Source organism: Echeneis naucrates, chromosome 11 (genome assembly GCF_900963305.1).
Source record: "Echeneis naucrates chromosome 11, fEcheNa1.1, whole genome shotgun sequence".
Classification (NCBI taxonomy): Eukaryota; Metazoa; Chordata; class Actinopteri; order Carangiformes; family Echeneidae; genus Echeneis; species Echeneis naucrates.
The window spans coordinates 19,565,905-19,584,637 of NC_042521.1; the positions used below are offsets into that span (position 1 = coordinate 19,565,905).

At 40.1% G+C, this 18,733-nt stretch overlaps 1 protein-coding gene across 3 annotated transcripts in view; it reads right to left on the minus strand.

Moving 5' to 3' along the window:
* Nucleotides 1-1,118: 1,118 nt before the first annotated feature.
* Nucleotides 1,119-18,733, minus strand: part of sema4ab (sema domain, immunoglobulin domain (Ig), transmembrane domain (TM) and short cytoplasmic domain, (semaphorin) 4Ab) — a 39,131-nt gene continuing 21,516 nt past the window's right edge. For 2 of the 3 annotated variants that reach the window (XM_029513583.1, XM_029513585.1), the window contains 13 exons: nucleotides 17,295-17,455; nucleotides 15,867-15,926; nucleotides 15,671-15,769; nucleotides 13,409-13,502; nucleotides 10,185-10,307; nucleotides 9,963-10,090; nucleotides 9,492-9,673; nucleotides 9,007-9,151; nucleotides 7,842-8,028; nucleotides 7,411-7,526; nucleotides 6,866-7,029; nucleotides 4,325-4,419; nucleotides 1,119-2,154 (listed from right to left, as the gene is read on the minus strand). In XM_029513583.1, coding sequence (XP_029369443.1) covers nucleotides 1,358-2,154; nucleotides 4,325-4,419; nucleotides 6,866-7,029; nucleotides 7,411-7,526; nucleotides 7,842-8,028; nucleotides 9,007-9,151; nucleotides 9,492-9,673; nucleotides 9,963-10,090; nucleotides 10,185-10,307; nucleotides 13,409-13,502; nucleotides 15,671-15,769; nucleotides 15,867-15,926; nucleotides 17,295-17,455 — 2,351 coding nt within the window. In that variant the 3' untranslated portion in view covers nucleotides 1,119-1,357. The remainder of the gene's footprint in view (nucleotides 2,155-4,324; nucleotides 4,420-6,865; nucleotides 7,030-7,410; nucleotides 7,527-7,841; nucleotides 8,029-9,006; nucleotides 9,152-9,491; nucleotides 9,674-9,962; nucleotides 10,091-10,184; nucleotides 10,308-13,408; nucleotides 13,503-15,670; nucleotides 15,770-15,866; nucleotides 15,927-17,294; nucleotides 17,456-18,733) is intronic. The other variant, XM_029513584.1, reaches the window with a different exon arrangement.

Sequence of the window (18,733 nt, forward strand, 5' to 3'; positions counted from 1 at the left end):
CGTATCATAGATTATTCTGTGATTTGGGTCTCTGTCCTGTTGGTTTCAGGTCTGTTCTCGCCCATTATGATGTCTTCAAATTGTTAAATACGAGCCGCCGTGAACGCGGGTTGTTTTATTTTGAAAATGAACCGGATGTTTTTTTTTTTCGTGTCTGTCGATCTGCTGTGCTTAATTTATGCGCCGTGTTCAATGCAAATTTGGAACTCTGCGTATCTGCTGCCGAGGGCTGCCGGATGCCGGAACTGTTCCGGAGCCGCAGCCATTCCGCATCCAGTGGAACTTGGGGGTCTCTGTTTCCCGAGGAAGGCTTCTAAACTCAGGGAGTAACCCCGGACTTCCACCGGGAGCGGAAGCGCCGCGGAATTGTTTAGCTCCGTCCTCTGTCCAGCGTCAGTTATCACTGGGAACGTAACCGCAGCGGAGAGGAGGATTCAGAGCCAGCAGTAATCGCGCGATATCACAGCCTCGCGAGATCGTTGGATCCAGTGATTGAACGAATTGTATATGGAAACAACTACAAAGAATAGTTTACTTTGCCTTTGCCACGCAAAAGAACTTCATCTTCTCATTTTTCTGTTTCCACCGTGGGTATGTAGGCCATTAGGTCGGACTGTTTAATTCTGAAAGGTGACGGAAATTTTTATGTTGAAACTGTGTCTGACTTCTTGTCTGGTGCGAGCCGATGAGCAAAAGTGACGCGGTTTAGAAGCGACCTGCGTGAAAAATAGTCTTGCTGCCGGTTAAGCGCCGCGGCTGGGACGTTGCTGTTCCGGTCCGCGGCGCTCTCGGTGGAAACTCTCTCATTGATATTAATGGAGGCTATTTGCACCGGGGATCGCGGCGCTTCTGCACCCGGTGGAAATTAGGCTTAAGGGGTTGCTCCAGTGTTGTTGCAGCTGAGATTAGAGCTGTGGAAGTTAGCTCATGATTGTGAATCAGTCATGTTTACCATAAACTTTCAGAGAACGTCACATTAGTGCCTTGGAGGGGCTCGCCGTCTTCTCCACGTGTGAATTCCACATGCACCTGCTCATGTGTGTTATGGGAACATCAAACTCCTCCCAATATAAGTTTGACAAATCACATGAACAGAAAATGACATTTAGAGCTGCAGCGTCCTTTAATCTCTCATTCTGAGGAGAGAAAGTTTTAATTGGGATGCCTTCTTAAATTTCATCTCATAAAAAAACAGATGTCACTGTTGCCATTGTTGTCCTAGCATCAAACACTGACTATTCTATAACAACACTAACAGATCCAGGTAAAATGGATCCAACAGCTGGTTCAGCCTCAGTCAGGTACCAAGGACCCTCACTCCCCTCTTTCATCTTTAACAGTTTAATACCAAAACTTTTCAAATGGGTGTGTTGGGTAAATGGCCATTAGAGCCCCTGAAGACTCCATTGCAGCCGAAGCCATTAGCTTGTTCAGTGTGTAGACTTTGTCCATTGTGTTTATTCAGAAACTGATTCATCTTGTGGGCCTCCAGCTCCATAGGAGTCCTTCTGGCTGAGTCTCTGATTGGAGTTGCTGTCTGTGGGGCCGTTTGTCTGCGACAGCGCTGTTTGACAAAATAAAACAGGAGAGTAATTGACAAACTGAGGCTGAGCACCAACAATACTGAAACAACCACCAGCTCCTTTAGATAGCAGGAGCCTTGAGCTGACTGCACAGGCTCCTGTGTCCACGGGGTGAAGTTCCCCTTCAGCTGAGTGGTGATGACATGAGCATCCATGCTGGACAGTGTGGGCTCAGTCCCTCTTTGTCTTGCTTCTATTTTTTTTGGACCAACAGAGGTTTGTAGTCCAAGCCCAGCCCTAGCCACAGCTTGCGTACTGGGTATGGGGTGTGTCTGACGCAGAGTATAGGTGGTTGGCGTTTGAGCTATTAGGCTGCTTTTTTGTTTGACGTGATAGATAGCCATAGTCTGTTGGTAGCCATTCTCAGTCGACAGGCAGAGGTAGTGGCCCAGTGTGGCAGGCGTGGCCACAAAGCTCAGACTTCCATCCCCAAGGTGCAAATAGAGATCTGGGGACAGTCTGTTGTTGGGACATTCCCACAGCTGCTCAGATAGCTGTGACGCAGCAGGACACTGCAGCCGCACCACTTCATTCAGAGACACTGACACCAGTTGACCTGCAGAACACGAGGCTGACATACAGATTACAACAACTCCCAAAAACCCTCCCACCCCTCTGCACAGTCTTTGGATAACTGTAAGCAGCATACTTCTCTGCCAAAACAGCCAAGCGTGTTAATACCACACAATAGAAGTATGAAGCTGATTCTCATTATTAAGCAGCTTCCATGTTTGTGCTTGGATCTGTTATTCCAAGCTATGGAAATACAGTGAGGGGGAAAAAAAGCTTATGTATAATACAGACTATACTAGGAGATTAGTTAGGATTAGCAAAAATGTCTCTATTTCTAAAATGCAAGAAAGCCAGAGGCTTCCTTCAAAGTCAGTACAAAATCCTAAGCAAATGTGTGTACATTTCTATTTCTATATTATTTATTCTATCCTTTAAAATGTATGACATTGGTCAAACTATTTGCTTATCTTTTCACAAGTTTACACAATAGTTTGGTGGAATTTTGGCCCATTCCACTTGACTGAACTGGCATAACTGAGATTGAGATCAGGCCTTTGTGAGTGCCACTCTAAAACAAAGACTATTAGTTATCTTTAAACCACTTCACAACTAATTTGGCCATATGCTTAGGGTCACTGTCCTTTTTGAAGACCAACTTTGTCTTCCAGCTTTTTACAGTTTTAACTTTCACATTATGTTACTTCCTCATGATGCAGTCTATTTTGTGAGGTACACCAAACCCTCTTACAGTAAAATACACTCACATCATGAGGCGGCCACCCCCATACATCACAGTTGGTAAAGTGTTTTCAGGCTTGCAAGCTTCCTCCTTTTTCCTCTACATGTAAGGCTGGTCATTATTGCCAAACAGGTGAATTTTTGTTTCATTAAACCACTGGACATCTCCAAAAATCCAGGTGTTTGTCCCTGTGTGCGTTTACAAACTGTAATATGGATTTTTAATTTTGCTTTTGTAGTAAGTAAATTTCTTGCTTGCTGAGGGGCCTTTCAGCCCATATTGGTACAGAACTTGTTCACAATGGACAATGACATTCTCTTACCACCTTTAGCTCCTTCCTGAGCAGTATGATATCTGGACATTCCAGGGGTTCATACCTGTGCATAATTGTTTGAATAGGTGAACATGGCACATTGAAGCATCTGGAAATTGTGACCACTTGGGGTGGTCCACAATTCCCTTCCTGGTATTTTGGCTGGTTTATTTCAATTTTTTACGAGGATGTCACACGAGGAAGCAGTTTGTTTGAGGTGTGCCTTACAATACATCCACAAGTGTACCTCCAATTAACTGAAATGCTGTCAATTAACCTATCAGAAGGTTGATCATGATCATCTACTCTTTCCATCTAGGCTTTCCAAAATTGCTAAAAAGCATAGAAATCTGAGTGTATGTAAACTTCTGATGGGGCAGCACAGTGGCATAGGGGTTAGCACTGTTGCCTCACACAAAAAAAGGTTGAGGGTTTGATTCCTGGTCCTGGGGCCTTTCTGTGTGGAGTTTGCATGTTCTCCTGTTACCTCCTACAATCCTAAGACAAGCATTTATATGTTAAATGGTAGCTCTAAATTGCCTGTAGGTGTGAGTGTAAGTGGTTTTTCATCTCCATCTGCCTCTATCTGTTGGTCGACCTGGCTCCACCACCCCTGCGACCCAGGAATGGGCAAGCAATAATTCTGTCTGAATAGAGTACCTTTTCCTCCATATTCTGGCATTTTGCAAATATAAATGCTTAATGCTAACCGACCTAAAACAGGAAAAGTTTTGTCTCATTTATTGTCAGATAGTGAGGAAAAAAAATGCTGAGTGTCTTTTTACACAGTGTATGAAAATAACTGGTTTGGATTACTATGGTGGATACAGGCTATTTCAAAATTACCTCTGTGCAATATTGCTCCATCAGATTTATATATGTGTATTCAGTTGGTTCTTGGGCACACACAGTATAGAACTCAGACTAGCAATTTAATTTACCTCATGCACCAGAACAGCTTCAAAAACATATACCATGTTCTGTTCCAGTACCAGTAACCATTGTTTGCTTCAAGCCTTTAAATTGACACTATTGGTCCTTGTCCAAACTATCATAATCATATCACAAGCATTCAAGGAAGATACATTTTTTGATGAATAAGACTTGCATTCATCCTGTAAAAATCTGTGCTTTTGTGTGATAGGAAACCAGTTTCAAAGCTGTAAGGTCACTTACCTGCAGGAAGAATGTTTGGGCCAAACCTGGCTCGATGTGTATATGTCACACTGTTACACACCGCCTCAACATTTCCTCTTTCTACATCTTGGCCTCTGAGGAGGAAAAACAACTGTCAATAGAGAATGCTGCACCCGAGTACTGAAGAAATAATGCACCACTGATCACTGGGAATGATGCATCTGTATGTTTTTGCTTGTATTTCAATTGTAGTCACTTTCCTCCTGCTCTCATTTGCTCTCTTTCTCTCAGCCACAAATCCAGGTTTGCTGAGCTTTCTGCCTCTTGAAGGAAGCTTTTCCCTTGTTTATGGAGGGCATTATTAGGTCTCTAAGTAATTCTATAAAAAAAATTGGTCTAGACCTGCTGCATATTGCAGAGAAGGTGCCTTGATGCAACTCTGTTGTGATTTGGAGCCACATAAAAAATAATTTGAGTAAATAAGAATTGATGTAATGATGTAATAAAGTAGTAATAACCACTGGGTCTGACAAGACATTGTCAAAATAACCACTGCATATTGATGTAATTTAGTAATGACTGAGTACTGATGTCATAATTACATAATTCATTAATACTGATGCAGTAATGAAGTGTGTTTATATTGTAACAGAAATAAAACTGCTGAACTTTCTACTGCAACTGCTTGAACTCTCAAGCTTTCAAGCCAATGGACTTCTGTGACTGTGTACAGCAATAAGTGTGTTATGCCATTTCCAATCACTGGTGGTGGTGTTTGACTTTGTGTCGCCTTTCTCTGTTGTTTATATCTGCCACTCTAATTTGTTGCAATTTTTTTTATTCCATCGACAGTTCAGCTAACTTATCTTAGTGATTAGCAATTGTCTCTCACTCAGAGTGGAATTGAATTAAAGCAATCCAGGAGAGTACTGCTCAAGCAGGTGGAAACAATGGTTGAAACTGAAACTGAATACAGGAATAATGGATTTGATGACCTCACTATTGTTTGTCCACAGCGTCTGTGAATGTAGGCTCTGTGCTACGCACCCATCTGCCCTCTCCTCTAGACTGAGTGAGTCCATATTAGTGCAATTGAATGGAGGTGCGAGCTGAAGTTTGGGGGGTGTGTACTGGTGATCATGATCGGAGATACAATGCAGGCTGTCACAACACACACACACACACACACATATAATAAGCAAAGCCATAATAGTAATAAATGATGATGCTATTAGAGTGCAATTAGAGAGTTGAACGGGGACCCCCGTTAACAACCCCCTACCAGCCCAGTCTGCCGTTGTCCCATTAGCAACCACATTTTATACATATGCCAATAAACCGTGATTATTAATTTCCAGAAAAATATAGTGACAGTGCTATTGAGCAAGAACAGCCCAGCAGTGGGGTGGCATGGGTCATTGCGAAGAGATAGTTTATTACTTATTTAGACCAACTAATAACCACATTATGGATCTGATCAATGTAACTTTGTCTTTAGGTTATGTGCCAAAGAATTTCAAGATAGCATTTATGAAACCTCTGCTCGAAAAACCCAATCCTGAGCTAGATGTTGGACTAACTATTGACCCATATCTAACCCCCTTTTAATTGGTAAAATTCTTGAAAAGCAGTCGCAAGCCAATTTTGTGAACATCTGTATCGGAATGGCTTGTTTGGATTTAGTGTACATCACAGCACGGAAACAGCACCGTCAAAGTTACTAATGACATTTTAATCACTTCAGACAAATGATTGGCCTCCATACGTGTCCTGTTAGATCTTAGTGTCACATTTGACATCATTGAACATAATATTTTATTACAAAGACTCAAACATTAAATCGGAACCAGAAGAACTACACTACGCTGGTTTCAATCATATTTATCAGACTGACATCAGTTTGTTTCCAATGGCACTTCATCACACGCTCTAGTTAACCATGGAATTGCAGTGTGTTCTGTACTTGGGCTGATCCTTTTTACCCTCTATATGCTTCCTTTAGGCAATATTAGCAGCAACAATTTCCACTGCTATGATGATATTCAGTTATCCTGCCTCAGGAGGATGCAGAAAAACTAGTACATGCATTTGTTACCTCTAGGTTAGACTACTATAAATCATTACGACGAGGATGTCCCAACAATTCGTTGAAAGGAATTTAAAATCCTTCTTCAAACATATAAAGCTCTTAATAACCAAAGTCCATCATATCTCAGAGTACTCATAGTTTCTTAATGTCCCAGGAGGTCACTTCACGCCCTGGATGTAGGTTTACTTGTAGAAACTCGAGTCTCCAAGAGTTAATCTGGAGGCATATCATTCAGATATCAGATGCTCCTCTATGGAACTAACTCCCAGTATCGATCGGGGGTTGGACGCTCTCGTAGCTTTTAAGATCAGGCTTAAACTCTTCCTCGGTGACAAAGTGTAAACTTAAAGAGGTAACGTTTGGTTACTCTTTAGTACTCTTTAGTTTAGTTACTCAAACCAATTCATAAAATACAAGTTCCAGTTTTATCTTTCCATCCTACTCAATGAGACACTTTCAACAGAGCACTGGTAAAATCTTTAAGTACTCACAGATTGGTCTGAATGTTGGAAGCCTCCACACACGCCCTTTTGACAGTGTCCCAACCACAGAAAGGGTCTTGTGCCAAAACACACTGAGCACAGGTCCAGTAAAAGGAACAGTTGGCTACTGGGACTCTGACCAAACCCTCTGACGTGCCAACATAGATCACACCCTGTAGTGGGAAAGAATCACAGCCATCTAATAGCGTGAAGACATGGCTTATTAGCTGCAGTGGTAAAAATAAAAATCTGTGGATGAATGACTCTCAATTTCCACAATCGTGTTTATCAGAGAATAACAAGTACACTCAGTGTCCAGAGAAAGTAGCTGAGCAGACAACCTGTGCTGTGAACCACCTACCAGCAAGGAGGATCACAGGGTCCTCAAGAACTGTAACCAATAGACTGAGAACTTTTTTTTCTCACTATTACCATTGAACAGTTACAGTACTTACATCTTCCTAGCTAACCTATCCTTTGATACAGGTCATGTGGCTCCCTGTGACCTGTGTATCTATTAGTAACTAAGATTAACGCCGTCTCTATACCTGTACCTTGGGTTTAGAGAGCTCCAGACTCTTGACAGGCTGAGGCTGCTCAAAAACCTGAACCTCCTCAATGATGTGGGCCCCATTCTGCAGCAGCACCACTTTGTGTAGGTAACCAGACTCTGTAACAAAGTTGACATTGTTCATGTCATTGCTGTAGACACACTCAGTCAGTGAGACAACTAAGTAATTCAGATAGTCAGTTAATCTGGCTGACAGTCTTTTGAGATTCAGAATCAGTCAGACACAGTATGACTTGAACTTGGATAAATCTAGAGATATAAAGTTACTAAAGTGCAAAAGCATCAAAGAGGATGCAAATTTAACTCCACAACTGTGTCCTGCAGATTTGATTCTTTCCACAGGCTGATGCAGCTGACTGTCATGATAACCTATGTGTCTCCATAAGGAAGTTGCGTTGTGAGCTGTAAGCCTACCTGTCAGCAGAAACAGGACAGTATAATCTCTGTTGTTGGCGCCCTTGACTCTTTGGACTGTCAAGTGGCTGTACTGCTCAGTAGACACCATGGTCAGATTCCTCCCAGCTGGCTGCACACTGTCATCTGCTAGGAAGTTCTCTTTGACAAATCGCAAGGCGTTGTCTGATGCATTATGCAGACCACACTACAGCACAACCAGGCATATTGATAGAAGTCCAGATTACACTGACCACACAACCATCAACCAGCACAGGTCTATGTACAAACACCAACAGGAAGAACAGTAAGTGTTCTCACCATTATTATTGGCTTCTAGGGGTGTAACGGTTCACCCACGGTTCGGTTCAAACTTCGGTTTAGTAACATAAAAAAATAAAAATAACACTGATGTTTTTTGTTGTTGAACACTTCCAGACAAAATGTCTTAATTTTATTACAATATTAAGAACCTGTGCATGACTCAATTATATATGTTATAATAACATCTCTTTAGACCAGTACTCAATAATAAGGTAACTTCTATTAATCTCAATTATCCAAGAATACTAAAATAAACATTTCTATTATGATAAATCTAAATAAAAAAATAAAAAAGCACTTTGCTGAAGATCGCTGCTCTTCCGGGCTGAGAGAGCTCGGTGCCTGAGTGATAGCTTCTCATTTGCGCTAGCATGTTTGACGTGTTACCGTTCGCTCCCACAGACAGTTTCATTTAACACAAACGACAAATAACTTGTGTTCGGCTAACAGCGCGACCTCCATCCTGTGTAGTCTCAATTGGAAATACAAAATATCTCCACACGGGCGACCGGAATGCGGCTGGGGGTGCTGCTAGTTCAGGTTTGTCCGCCATTGCCATCAACACGTGTGAGGTCATGCAGAATTCATTTGCTCCTCGAAAATACGACGTACGCGCTTAGACCGCGGTTCTGAATGACAGAACGAGTAGTTCAACGAAAGTCCTTGGAACCGTGATTTTCCAGGGTCCGTTACACCCCCATTGGCTTCAGCTGTTCACTTGGTACATATAATGTCATTACTAAAAGGAACCATGGAGATTGTGTCATTTCTTTGATCACACCATGATTAACTAATAACAGCACCTTATTGATTCAGACTACTTGAGTCTGCTTGAATTCCACTTCAAATTGGGACTACCTACCTCTCCCGGATTTGCAACTTTCTCCTGAACCTGTGTGCTCCACTGTAATGTGTCCCGGTTAAGGACTTTGTAGTTACCAGAGAAAACAGATTTAATGTCCCTCAAACGGAATGAGCAGACACCAGAGCGTCCAGAGTTGACAGACCTGGTTAATGACAGAGATACTAGTTCATTTCATCATCTTAACTGTCAAACAAGCAGCTTTCACATCTGTTTATGGTCTCAGGTTGTGTCAATGAATGAGCTGTGTGTCTGACATTTGTCATTTCTTCCTGTGTTACAATCATAAACAATACTTCCCAGGTTTTCACATGTTTTCTTAGTGTTTGGTGTACTTCAAACATATTGATGTTTGGGTTTGTTACTGAAAATCTAAAGTTAAAAACTGATATGTGTTTGAGTAGCAATAAGAGTCACAGGTCAGGCTCAATGTCATTGAAGTAGTGACAAACAGGCCAGTATAGCTTCAGGGGTTCTGTAGTTACCACTGAGATGTGAAGATGCCATAAAACAGAGTGTCATCTGCGGAAGCTCCCTCTGCTGGTGGGAGGGTGTCTATGTCCTGGATCACGTTGTATGGCAGCTCATTGTCAGCCTGACATAACAGCTGAGCTTTGACAAAAGTGGTCCAGCGTCGCTGAAGAGTCCGCTGACCCCCAACATCACTCTGACATGGGAAGAGCAGACACTAAGAACTGAGCATGAAATGTTCTTATCCACACACTCAGAGATAGTTTAACAGGGATTGTACATCAGCACAACCTCTCAATGTCCAGCATTATAAAACACATAAACACATAACTGTTTAACCATAACAGGTGATACTGTGTTGGACACATGGTGTTGTGTTGAACACTGGGGTCATGGATAGTTGTGATGTTGATCTGGAAATGCATTGTTGTGTTGAAAAGGTGATACTGTGTTGGACTGCATGTCAATATGAGGATGAGTCTTACCAAGCAGATCTGAGAGACCCGGGAGACAATGAACTTGTTGATGAAGTTGTATTCTTGGCCCACTTCACTGAAGAAGAAGAAGATCTTCTCCTCATCAGGGATAAAGCTGGAGCTGATGAAGGTTGTGTCTACATGAATGTGACAGATGTAAATAATAATTTCAATAATAACATTAAACTCTCAAATTAACCCTGGCTGTGAAGTCCAATTTCACACACTCACCCTCCAGCCATCCTAATGTGTCATCTAGCTTCATATCCACACGCCTGCCTTCACTGAGGTGACGGGAGATGACAGGCCGATTCCCCCTGTAATCTGCCACCGTCCCAGTGTAAAGCTCCCCATCTGAGGAACACTGAGTAACTGAGTAACAGACCATGCTCCACTAACACCAACAGTCATTAGGTCATCACAAAACAAGTTTTCAGGAGAGAGAGAGACAATTATCTGGAAACTCATACAAACTCAGTCAATGCGGCCGTCATGGGTGGATGAAAAGTTGAGGGGAAGTACAGACCAGTTGAATCCAGTTGCGTCCACTTGTCTCGCACACATGGTGTGAGGCCGTGACATGCCCTCAAACAAATATCAATCATTTATCTTGATTACATTAACACTAGTGGAGGGACAAAACATCATATGGCAGTTTATCATTGCTCTTCTTTGTGCAATTGATTGAGAATTGATATGCCAAATATTCATGTTTTAATTAATAGAAATGTGTTACTTTGTGGCTCCTTGTGGAAGCACTTAACATATGAATCAGACACAATAGAGCAGAAGTTAACTGTTCAGACGAGTAGTAGCAGTGTAGAGCAGGTTTTGTAAAAATACGTGCACACCATGCACATTTAATGCAACATGCTAGCACTGAAAAACCTGAAAAAACTCAGCACCTTTCTTGTCCACGAAGCTAATAGTTATTGGCTTTACTGTGCCAAAGCAAAAGACAAACAAGTAAGCGAAAGAGAGCCTCTTACATAGACTGTCACAGAAATCAGTGCTGGGGATTATTTGGGTCAATTCATTGAATCAATATAATTTATTTAATATTCATTTTTATTTTTATTCATTCTAATTGTTTTGGTTAAAGTTAACATTAAAATGTAAAATGTGTTGCTGTTAATTGACAATATACTGTTGCTTGTGCAAAAATACATTTATATACCTTTAGTGTTATCAAGTGCTCTCTCTCTTACACAATTAAGAAAATTGGAAGTCTGGGCTTTTTTAATTTATTTGAGCAGCAAAGTCCCTTCTTTTTGGCTTGTTTTCATAGACCTGGTTGCTTGTTTCTCTCATGAGATGTGGCAACATTGTTTGTCATGCTCTAAAAATTTAAGCATTAAAATGTGTAAGTGTTTGTTTATACACAAAGACAAGTTTGCATTTTACATTTTCACAGGCATTTTATATTTATTGAGTTTTTTAAATGTTTTGTGATCGTACTTGTAGTATTTTCTTGTACTATATCGACATTTACAGAATCGCTGCGTCATGATGTTATCATTATCTTGTGCCATGTATTGTATCACAAGGTACCGTGTGATTCCAAACCTTGATGAAAACTTTGTGTGTTTTCACCTAGGAAAATCAATCTCTAGTCAGTCTACTGTATCTTTTCATACAGCTGCTTTTATTTCTTAAAATTCATATTGCTTTTATTGAACTATAACTGACAATGAAAATGAAGATGCAACAATGTCCTAAGCAGACAGCAAAGATACACTCCTTTTGTGTGTAGTCACATTGCTTTGTTCTCCACTTGGGTAGCCTGCCAGACAGTATGTGGATGAAAGTACACAAGAGTCATTCCAAAGGGCTCCTTTCTTAGGGGAGCTTACCCAGAACAGCATGCAGCCTTCACATCAAAGTAAGTTCCAAGTTTCTCCCACCACAAACTATGTTTGTATTTACAGATGCTTAAGAGACAGAGAGATAAGTCATGATAACGTCAACCAGTAGTTATCCTGACTGGCCAGATCCGATTTCACAGATCCAGCCTGTAACAGGTCTATTTTGCCCTCAGAATATTCAGTATTAGTGTTGCACCATTAGTTTATCTCAAATGTAAGCGTGATGTCAGCCTGTGGGATTATATAACTGCAAAATTGCTTGTAGTTTAATAAAATTTATAAAATGAGCATGTGAGAATATTTAGTCACCTATAGTACACACCATAAGTGGACAAACCTCACAGATGGCACTCCGTCTCTGAGTAGTCATGAAATGTGTGCAGTGCATGGTCTCAAGACTTGCCAGTGTGCAGACCATACACCAAGTGAGATTTATGGAGTCAGAAGAGAACACAAATCAGTTGTTTGGCTGATTAATCTGTCAATCAGAAACATACATTTCATTGACAGCTTTATCAGCCAATGGTGACGTTGGTTGACCTGCGACGTCAGGGCAGTCTCAAAATTCAACGCACAGATTTCGTAAATGCACATTCAGCAATTCATATGATCCGTGAATTTATATTACCTCACAGTGTGCCTCAAAATTACATTTGTTAAGTCTGAAATACAACTACGAAACAAAGCATGTGCATTTGTGAAAAGCCCTGCAAGAGTGAATTCATTATGAGACTGTTCTCCATAGAGATTTGGTCAAAAAACACACACACATAAAATGCAACCTGTTTCTGGCATAGCAACATTGAGTAGAAAGTGGCAATTTGCGAGATATGCCAAATTAAAGTCACAATGTCACTTGGTAATACAACCAATTTGTATCACCACCTGAAACACCACAAGAAAAAAAAAAAAAGAGACAAGAGAAAACAAAATAAAGTTAAATTAAAAGAGTGTTTGCGGGCGTTCGTTATATGTCTTCATGGAGGTATCAAGAAATCACTAACTCCATAACTAGCTGGTCAAAGGCATGATGCCTTTACACTCAGTCAGCAAGGAGGGATTTCATGAAATGATCCAGACAGTGGACAAGAGGAACCACTTACCCTCTCTGAACTATTTCTCCCAAATAGCTATCCCTGACCTTGACACAAAAAGTTGCAATGAGGTTCAGATGGAAGTCGCTAAAGGATTTTTTTTAACTATCAGAGCCCTCTGGTCAAGCAGGACATCAGCCTAACTATACACTATGTGGATGAAGAAGTTGAAGAAGTTGTAGTATATTGTATATAGAAATTAAAACAAAACCAGGGCTATTGTGGTTAATTAGGTTGTTTTAAGTCTACTGTACAAACTTTTCAGTTTTTGTATTTTTCATACTACAATTTGAGAAATAAACATCTCAAAATAATCAGCAATGATACACTCATAATAACGCTGTGTTATTATATTGCAATCGTATTTGCACTATTGTCCACAATAATCACAATATGACTTTTTTCACCAAATAGTGCAGCCCTTCTCAGAATAGAAAAGAAGCCAAGTTATCCTTCACTGACGCAGACATCATCTCAAGCAGCATAATTAGCTTACCTACAATAATGGCAGTGTTGCGTTGGAAGGGGTCATAGGGACAGCGACCTCTGCCCTCGTCAGGTTTCACGTTCATTGTGAATGTGTCTGAGTTCTGGATAAAGTAGAGGGACAAATCTGGTATTAAGTTCTTACACCAAATAAAATCAATATGGGAAAACGAATTTCTTGGAGTGTAATTTGCAAAAATGTATCAGTGAGCAGGTAGTATCACCATAAACAAAACAGTCAGGTGGAAAGTTTGTTCTACTAATACACAAGAGAAGTGCAGTGAGAACTGAAGGGAAAGGCAAAGGCATGGAAGTGGGATATGATCAAGAACCTTTATAATTTGCTTGAAAAATTTGATGAATAGTGCATTAAATATTTAATATCTCAAAAAGTAAAAATAATGGCTGTCAAATCAATAAAACATTTAATCTGAATAATCACTATGTAGCTGTAAATTAGTAAATATTTCTAACTTCCTAAATATGACAGAAAGTAATTTTTTTCCAGTATATTGTTGGAATAGATAAATAAGTGAGATAAATGCATTTAACTGAATATGAGCAAAAAAGGAGGTGGATAAATATGTTTAACTTTCCTTAATTCATGACAAAGCCAAACAAAGGAGCAATCTCCATATATATATATATATATATATATATTTAGAAATGGAAAGGTGAAATCCTGCAATCTGATTGGTTGTTAGCTGTGATATAATGAGCGTATATCATAGCTACTATTCCAAAGCCTTATCACAGCATATCATTTCACATCAGGGAGGCAACAATGTATCCATGACAACAACCAACTGTCACAGCAGGTAGCAAAAAGTAGCTGGTGTTTATATTTATTGTTTGATGGCGTCAACAATTAATTATTCATGTTCATGATTAACTTTGATCTCCGGGGAGGGCTAGCGATGGATGAATGAATTGAAGAAAAAAAAATAATAGTCCTTGCTATTATTATTATTATTATTATTGATTGTGCATTCCTCTTCAGCATTGTCATTATTGTTCACTTCAGGTCGATATATATATATATATATATATATATATATATATATATATATATATATGGATGTATTGATGAAACTTCAAAACAGGCCATGATAAAAATATAAAAGCAGAAAAAGCAGAACTCATCATGTTTCCTGATTGGGAATCAGGCTTAAGGGAACACAATGCCTACTTCAGAAATATAGATTGTCTTGAAAATGAAAAATTTTATATTTTATTATTGTTGTCCACCTCCATGATGTATGCACCATGAGAAGACAGGAAGCTACTAACAGGTAAATTAAGGGTGCAGTGAATGGACAAAATATTAGCATGGAATTAATGTGATAAATACAGAGTGTTATTGTAGGTATTTCAACTGGTTGCAATGTTGAAAACCTTTCTAAAAACACTATAGAACTTCAGGTTATGTACATAAAAGCAATTCTTTAATTAATTTGAGTGGGTCTTTCATTTCTATAAAGAGCAGAAGAAACTAACATTGGGGACTGCGGTGGTTCTCTGGGCTTGGTACCTCATGCGCTCCCGCATAAGTGGGCATGGGGAGCCGGGGCCCCTGACTTGACTGGTGATGGTTTCACTCATATTTCGGGAATGCTCACATGCATGTGTGGTGTCACTTGCCTGCTGCTGTTGGGTCACAGCCTGAAATGGGCTGAGCTGTTCTTTCATTCCATCACTATGTACCCTATCTTTGACTTGGCTCCTCTTTTGGGACACCTTCACCTGCCTGGATTCTTTTCTCTCCAGAGATCTTCACAGAATCCCCTCTATTAATCCTGACAGAGGTGGCAGGAAATCCCCAGAATCCTTCACTTCACCAGTTCCTACCAGCACCACCTGCTTCCCTTCCCCTGTCGATCTTTCCACATCTTCTCTGTCATTTATTCCCCCCTATATTCACTGTGATGTAGCACTGCCCTTCCTGCCACACGAGGGTAATTCCACCCAATAGAGATCAACAAATCTTCCAGGGAGGACTGGTGATGATCACACACACGCACTGAAATAATAGAGAACTCACCTACAAGACTATAACTACATCAATCTCACATAATGGTGAGATTATTGGACAAATGCAGACAAAAAAATAAAAGAGCAGAAGTATGGTTTCACACTCTTAAGCCAAATGAAAACTAATTGAAATAGTGTTACAATAAGGACAATAGTTAAAATAAACACTAATCAAATGCTGTATACATTAAATGTTTTGTAGAGTGTAAAGTTTGTTGGCATGTTTGCTCTACTAACTCACAATGTAAGTGCAGCGAGGACTGAAGGCAAATGTTCCACAGGCGTAGAGGTGGGAAGTGTTCAAGAACTGCAGCACACGGATGAAGTTGGGACAGTCAGCCTACAACACCCACACAAAGACACCCATTCACTGACAAAGTTCAAAACAAAAGGAGCAAGGCCCCTAACCATGTTTGAACATGAGCAGAGATAGTTACCTTTTTCTTGCCTTTCATGGAACATTGTTCAAGATCTTTGTCGGAAGGGCTCCAGTCGAGCTGAGGAGAGTCACAATTATCACATCAAAACATACTCTGGCATTTTTTCATTATAGACATAGAAATTTGTAGAAATTAATTCATATTTAAACAGGTGGAGATTCCATTTCATCATTCTGCCCATAAGCAGGCTATTTTACCTATCTAACAATGTTCTACTTGTATGTAAAAGTAATTTATACTCAAATGCATCATCGTCCCTCCTTCCTTACATTGTGTGTATCATTACTTCATCATCCTCAGCCACAGTTTCACACACCAGAATGACACAACATCACCAGGTCATGAGATAATTACACCACTATATAATCACATCATTATATCACAGCACCACATCATCACACTATGTAAGCCAGTTATGGGCTAACAAACCAGTAAAACAAATAAAAGTTGTCAACTACGCTGTCCTGCTGCGTCCATTGGGCTTTGTTTTTGGTTTACTCCTTGATCTAAGTATGACTGAGGCTCAAACATGTTTCTGATCCCACTCTTTCAAGTAATTTTTCAAGCATTTTTCTATGCATAAAATAATGTTAAACACATAATTGGTCATAACAGAGAATACTTACTGAGTTTTAAAACATGGCTGAAGAGAAACTTAAGCCTGTTAATTTTTATACTTGCTCACAATTCTAAGTGCTACATAAAAGTTATGTCATAGTTTTAATTTAATAAATAAATTATATATTTGATGTAAATGTAAAAGTAATGTGTGAAAAAATAGTCACGCGACAGATAAAAAATATGATTAATTCACTGTGAATACTGTGATTTTAATGTCCGGAACTAATGTTTCCCAGTTGTGTTACCACTACGGCGAAATTAAGAGTGACTGTGTAAAACGCAAGGCATAAATTTCATGAGGCTCTGTTACCTTTCATTCATTTACGTTATGTCAACATCTGAAGCTGAAGGCAGACGACAAAGGGGCTCTAAGAAGACTTTCCAAGGACTTTAAGCCTCTTTTTACAGCAAGCAGCCAACAAGGTATATGTTTAGTATAGGTATAAGTTTAAATGTCTTTGTTTTTTCTCATTGTCTCATTTGTATTTCATTTTACATATTAACGTGCCGCTTATGCGTGTTTGTGATATGTTTATTCATATAAATACAGTTCTCAAGGCGTGAGCAAGATGTGCAGGTATGAGAAGCAAGATATGTCCAAGCAATAAACGCTTCCAAAGAGCGACCTGTGTCTGTGATGTTGTGAAGAGAGCTATGTTTCCTCTTTTTGTGCTTAAACAGTTACAGGTCTTTCAAACAACAGTCTAGCGTGTTCTGGATTGGATTGGTCTCATGCAGAGACTGTGACAGTGACTTCAGTTTGACATAAGGAATCAGGGTCAGTCATCAGAGATCACTCCCCACCTTGTCCCTCAGCATGATCACATCCTTGTGGCTAACATCCAGGGCTAACACGGCATCCCGGGCTCCCACATACAGCACGTCTCCGTTCTCACTGAGCAGAAGTGTGGTGGTGTTGCTGACTTCATGGCTACTGAAGTGAGTTAGATGTCTCCCTGGATTACCTAAAGATTCACAACAAGTGGCATGCACACACTTTAGGGTTTTCATTCAGTCACCCTAGACAGGTAAAAGCCCTGGGATATCAGCAGGCAGTTCATCAGTGGTAGTTCCCTTATCATTTTATGCCAGGTCACACAAGGAGCTTCTGTCTATACACCAAAAGCCAACAATCATACACACTCAAATATCAAATCAAATCAAAATAAATGGGTTTATATAGGGTACACAACACGTCAGCAGATGTTAAGTTTGGTAGTCTGTATCTATGGATGCTCTGAATGATGTGGAAGAGAGTGACAAACTGTGCTCATTTCTGTCTGGGGATATTTTAGAATTTCATCATAAATTTTTCACGAGTAGTGTATTTAATCTCTAATAGTTTAAAAACTAGAAAGACAACAGCATTTCTGTAATGTACATAACCTTGGCTCTTGAATAATATGATTAGGAGTTAGCTTTGCTGTGACCCTGAGAAGCATTTATCGCATTACGCCAGTCCTGATTGGCTACTGAATATGTCTGTGCACATGGGGCAGTGCCACCTACTACACCTACTGTGACAGCTCTGCAGGCTTCCTGTAATTAAAGATACGTAACCTCTTCTAACTTGCCCAGCAGTTGAATGGTGAGACATCTCACTCATATTACTCAATTAATTGGTGTGTGTAGAGCTTAAATGGGCCCATAGGTGGCTGCAGAATCTGTTTGGTATGAGCAATAGCCTCCACTACCCTGTGGGAAAGGTGTTGCTTTGTGACAGGCTTTACTGATGAGGAGAACATTCCACTTTTTTGCAGTATGTGTCTTATCATTGTCCATCTGCACCATGAGTTTTGAAGCATTTGGCAGAATATTAGCAGATAATATTGCCTTGAAACAGTTAAGCGGGAGAAGTTGAATGAATGAATCACCTCAGCAGATTAAAAAAAAAAGAAGAGGAAGAAGAAGAAAATAGAATCTGCTAGTTTGAAACTGCATGAAACTGCATGCTTGAAATTAACTCAAGACTTTTGATCTGCTCCTTGTAAATTAAGTAACAATAACGGAACAGCTGAGCAACCAATTGTCCAATTACTTTTTCTCCCTTTAAAAGGTGGAGGGTACATTACAAAATACACAGTGTTCACCTGATTTGGATGTAAATACCCACAAATGAAAGGTGAAAGTTCCTACTTCAAGGACATGTGGTCCAGAGCTGAAATGCTGAACACTGTCAATGTCCAAATGTTTATGGGCCTGACCGTTATCCCCATTAGATTAGGCTGTTCTGGAAAAACAGC